This window comes from Octodon degus, unplaced genomic scaffold (assembly GCF_000260255.1).
Source record: "Octodon degus isolate 3935 unplaced genomic scaffold, OctDeg1.0 scaffold00664, whole genome shotgun sequence".
NCBI lineage: Eukaryota > Metazoa > Chordata > Mammalia > Rodentia > Octodontidae > Octodon > Octodon degus.
The window spans coordinates 7416-13164 of record NW_004525240.1 but is presented as its reverse complement, the minus strand read 5'-3'; the positions used below and the strand labels follow the sequence as shown (position 1 = coordinate 13164).

The following is a 5749-nucleotide window of genomic DNA, read 5'->3' as shown; positions in this document are numbered from 1 at the left end:
GAGGATACTAAGTTGAAACTCATCCAGTATCATAAACCAACCCATGTTTGAAACATCAACAATGTCTTCTACATAAATATCATAAACACACATAGAAAAACCTTAACAAAAATTTGGAAAATCTAAGTGATAAGATATAAAGGTCTGACTGAGATTTCCTGTCAGAAAACATAAAGGTAACTGGGTGTCTGTTTTCCACACAGCCATGGCCACTGCAGACAACACTGACACACAGCTCCTTGAACAGAAAATGCAGCAAGATCTCCAAGAGACTATGAAAAATATGGGACTGGAAACTGGCTTTTGGTTGCCCAAATTGAAGGAACAACTGGGAGTGACTTGTACACAGACCTTACAAGACTTACAAGAGAAAGACTTCCAGATTCTGAAATCCCAGGTGCAGTATCCATGGGAAGAAACAGCCCTGGAAAAGTTGATGGGTCTGTCACACTCAAATACTCACCCCAAGTTACAGGAGTCACCAGTGGAGATGATAAATGAAAATGATGACAAACTTCAAGATCTACAGTATCTGTTTTTAGAAAAAAGGCAGAGTCATGAAGAAGCAGTGAAGAGGAAACTACATAATAAAGACAATGCTAAAAAGGACATGATAGAAAATAGAGGTTTCCAAGATTTACTCCAACGTTTAGACCTAAAACATTACTTCCCAAAAAAGATGGGCAAAGTTAATTTTCATCTGATCTACAAGACTTCTGTCTACAGAATCCAGCCCAGATCAGAGCGGGAGCTTCCATTCTATTTCCTACAGAAGCTACAGATGCTTGATTATGGGTTCAGGTATCTGGTCTTCAGAGAACAAGAACAGCTAGAACATCAGCTTTACACAAGTGCCTCTGATGAGGAAAATGAAGATTCTGATCCATATGAAGACTCTTTTGGTGATGGTAATAGTCCTGTTACCACTAACCCTAGGCCTCATATTCACCCAATGGATATTCAGATGGCAATTTTTCATTGTGCAGATGACTTTGCCAGACAATATATTTTGGGAAAACTTTCTATTTGCCAATTTGCCCTACCACTTTTGGTACCTAACCCTTGTACTTCGCAAATTGAATTCTCTCTCTGGTGTCTCAGACAAATTAAGAGGAGTTGGCAGCATTCAAGTAAATCACAAGGAAGGTACCGTTTTCATAACCAGCAGATGTGTTGTGTGCCCACCTCCATTGTGTCCTTCATTAGAGTTGGAAATGGCCTTTCTGCTTCCAAATCTCAGATCATAAACTGCCTTCTCAGTAAAAATAAACATGATGTGTTTTTCCACCGACACTGCAAGGGAAGCAGCAAAGACTGTCTTTTGATGGAGGGTGTAGTGGAATTCTACTGGTTCTATCCTGGGGAAGAACATGAAGACAGATTTGACAACTGTGTGACCTTCACCAATCTTCATGGTGATACAAAGAAACACAAGCAGCAGCTTGCTTTTTTGCAGGAGGTCTCTTCTCTCATTGTGATCCTCATGTCAGCCTCTGATGACAATGGAGAAAACAGAAAAATTGTCTGTGACCTGTGGCAGTCATCAAAGTCACCTATGATCTGTTTGCTTACTGACAAAGATAAAAATATAGTCAATAATTCTGGTAGAAGAATAAAAATTGGCCTAAGGAATAGAAATAAGGCAGAGTTAATGGAAGAAATCACCATTGCAATCCGACATCTGCTAGAGCTCTCTGACCATACTCTCAGCATAGAAGACTGTTCCCACATTGCTCGCAAACAAGGATTCCTGGTTGATGAAGACCAGAGAGAGTGCAAGGAAGCCAAAGAAAAGGCAGAGATTATAATGGCCCTCCTGAGGGAAATGAATTTATCTCACCTGAAGGAAAATTTACTACCCCTGCAGGGGGAACTTTGGCATCTTTGGTGTAAAAAGGACAGAGAACTCTATCATCTGAGACAGAAGAGGAACAGAAGTATTGAGCAACACAAAAGTCAGATTGAGACAGCAAAACAAATAATAAGGGATAAACAAGTGGTAAAAGCCTTTCCTCTCAATGACTTAATGCGATCTTTCTTACTATTTTTACAACAACACTCAGAAACTCATATCAAACTCTACTTTTTGCAGTGGCTGAGTGTGTTTCTGGACAGTCTTACTGAAGGACACTTGGAAAATCTGCATGAGAAACAAAGATCTTTGTGGTCAAAGACACAAACAGAAAAGCAAAAGGCACAGAAGAGCAACTCCCTGGACCTCTGGCAAAATAAACTGGAAGCTATCTCCACAGAAATCAGTGACTGTACCTTGGGAATTGAACAGCTTCTGCGAGAAATTGGGCAAATATATGAGGCACTAGATGAAACCTCCTCCAAAAGAGATATTGTTTTTCTCTCTCTTCCCCAAATTGCTGCAGATCTGATGCTATCTGGCATGCCCATTGAGCTGATGGATGGGGATGCATCCTATGTGCCTCTAAAATGGATAGCAGCAGTATTTGACAAGGTCTCTGAGAAGCTTCCAGGCAAGAGACTATTTGTTCTTTCTATTCTTGGCCTACAGAATTCAGGGAAGTCCACTCTACTGAACACCCTTTTTGGACTGCAGTTCAGTGTCAGTGCAGGTAGGTGCACCAAGGGGGCCTACATGCAGCTCCTGAAGGTGGAAGAGACCTTCACAGAGGAACTTGGAATTGATTTTCTGTTGGTGGTCGACACAAAAGGACTTAGGACCCCAGAATTCAAGACCAAATCCCAGAGCAGAGATGAGTTGACAACCTTTGTTTTTGGACTTGGAAACTTGATCCTGATCAATATTTTTGGAGAGAATCCATCAGAGATGCAAGATATTCTACAAATAGCTGTCCAAGCTTTTCTGAGGATGAAACAAGTGAAAATCTCCCCAAGTTGCCTCTTTGTCCATCAGAATGTGAGGGAAGCTACAGATAAAGAGAAAACCATGGAAGGACGAAGGCAGCTACAGCAGAAACTAGATGAGATGGCAGCAATGGCTGCTGAGCAAGAACAGTGTTCAAATGTATCATGCTTTAGTGATGTCACTAAGTTTGATATCAATACTGATGTTTACTACTTTGCTCACCTGTGGGATGGCAATCCCCCAATGGCTCCTCCTAATCTTCTCTATAGTCACAATGTCCAAAAACTAAAAAGTAGAATCCTTTCAGTGGCTAAACAGGAATCTAAGGTAAATATCCTGAAGATTTCAGATATGAAATACCGAGTGGAAGATTTGTGGAGAGCTCTGGTCAGTGAGAACTTTATTTTCAGCTTCAGAAATACCCGAGAGGTCATGGCCATGAGCAAACTGGAAACCATGTATAAGCAGTGGTCCTGGAAGCTGAGGAGTCATGTGCTACACTTTCAGAATCAGCTGAACAATCAGATTCAGAATGGAAAAGTGAAGACACTCCAAAGAAGCTCACTTGAAGATCCTATTACAAAAGAATATGAAACTATTAAGGAAGATTTTGAAAAATATTTTAATGAAGGCCCAGAGAGTAAAATACTGACTCAGTGGAAACGAAATGTTGAAAATAAGTTACTAATCTTTAAAGAGAAACTTATATCAGATGCCAAAAAAGAAGCCAATAAATATATTGCTCTTAAGAAAAGTGAAGAAATGTTGAATGAGAAAAGGACAACCTATAAAAATGAAATATTGAAGAGGAGCCAAGAAATGGCTTTAATTCTAAAAGGTAAGGAATTGAGTGAAGAGGAGTTACAGAAGCAATTCAATCAACTTTGGAGTAAATGGGTCTGTGATGTGTCCTCCAACCTTCCTCCAGCAACAGAACCTGATATTGAGATGGATTCTAAAAACATCCTTTTGGAGCATTTCAAAATGGAGAAAAATTTGGCCAACAAACTAAAGAGAAATTCTGGAAAGCAATTTGAACTCAATTATGATAAGCATGTCAAAATGAGTGGATTATTCACAAATCAATTAGAATCAGGTGATAAAGAGTTAATTTGTGTGACTACTAACCGCATTTTTTCAAGATTTGATGAAACTATTACTAATATTTGGAAGCAAAATCATGATTACAATGTAAATGACTTTTATGAAATTCTGAGAATAATAGAAGAAGAAGTTTCATCTGCACCTATGAACAAAAAGTACTCATTTACAAGCAAATATAACATTGACTTATCTTTGTGTTTATTTGAGAGAGCATCAAAAAGTTTTAATGAAATGCACAGGACATTCAAGAAATCAAATGATCCTATAATCTCCCTGGAAAGTAAAAAAGAAGATTTCTTCACAAGTTTCAAGCTCTCCTGCCAAAGAGAAACCTCTATCAAATCATTTGTAGATTTTCTGTGGAGCAAGCTCATACCTGCTCTATCTACCACTGTATGGGAAAATATGGCCCCTAAAATTGCTGGGGACATGCAGGCTACCTGCCCTGCATTCAATGGAAATAGGGCCCAGCTGGAAAAACATATCCTCATTTCTCTGGCAGAGGAAGAAAACTTTGATAATTATTGGCAATACATTCATAATCCAGAATCCTTCTTCAGGAGTTACACTGAAAATTATATTAAAAACTACTGTTCAGAAAATGGCAGTGAAAAAATACAGACTGTTTTAAAAATAAGTTTAGATGCCATCAAGACTGCCATCCTCTCTGCTACTCATGAGTCCATAGCAGAAGCTAAAGATAAAAGCAGCACTGCATCAGAGTGGTTGGATTTGTTTTGTGATCACCTGGGAGAGAATTTGATGTTTCCACGAACAGACTTGCAAAGCATTGAACACCATGAGATAAAAGACATGGAGTTTCTCAACAAAGCCATGAGTGAAGCATTGGATGCTGCAATGACAAAAATAGAAGAAAAAATTTTAAGTACACCTATAGATGAAATGGTTCCTATAATTGAGAAAATTCTCTCTGAACAATTCTCTGGCTGCTGGAAACAATGTCCCTTCTGTAAGTCAATTTGTACCAACACCATTCCTACACATGAAGGAGACCACAGTGTTCTCTTCCACCGTCCTCAGGCTGTCAGTGGAGGATGTTGGTATAAAACAGATGAGTTCTCCATTGACCGTTGTTCCACTGCAGTGGCAAGTGACACTCTGTTTGTTCTGAATGACACCCTGAAAATCCCATTCAAGACCTACCGGCAGGCAGGAGGGGATTATGCCTCTTGGAGCATCACCCCAGATTCATCCTCCCAGCCATATTGGAAATGGTTTGTCTTTCACTTCAAATTAGCATTAGAAGAAAAATACGAGAAAAAATTTAAAAATAAAGGTGAGATCCCTGATGCATGGACCATAATCACAAAGCAAGATGTACTTAATGACTTGAAAATGTAACTCAGTTACCACAACACTGAAGACACCTTTGATATCTGAGCAAAAATGCCACTGTCTGATACCATACTAAAATAGAAGCTTCTCATAACTAGAACTCAACTGCCCATTTTTTAAATGAAATATGTGAGAGCTAAACAAGCAACCTTTTAGAAATTTATAATGTCCTATAAAAGAAAGTATTTTCTCTCTGTGTCAGTTCCTTCTGGTTCAAAATCAAGTTACTAAAATATATGAGCCTGTGATAAAATTAATTTATATTGTTAGTTTCATACTTTAAAATATTATCCTCTGGCAAGTGCAAGGGCTTGAGTTTGAACCCCGGTTCTGCCAAAAATTAAAAAATAAAAAATAAAAATATTACCCTAAATATTTTCTAAAATATATGATGGGCCAGGCTTGCTGGCCCACTCATGTAATCCTAGCACTTGGCAGGCCAAAATGGGT

The 5749-nt window shown here is 38.8% G+C and overlaps 1 protein-coding gene across 1 annotated transcript; it reads left to right on the top strand.

Annotated features, from left to right (window-relative positions):
* The first annotated feature begins 205 nt into the window (after positions 1-205).
* Positions 206-5320, top strand: LOC101577313 (interferon-induced very large GTPase 1-like). Its single transcript, XM_004648710.2, has one exon. The coding sequence runs from the start codon at positions 206-208 to the stop codon at positions 5303-5305; it is 5100 nt and encodes a 1699-aa protein (XP_004648767.1). The 3' UTR covers positions 5306-5320.
* The last annotated feature ends 429 nt before the right edge of the window (positions 5321-5749 follow it).

Coding starts and splice junctions, on each gene's coding strand:
- LOC101577313 (XM_004648710.2), top strand. CDS start 206: ATGGCCACTGCAGACAACACTGACACACAGCTCCTTGAACAGAAAATG.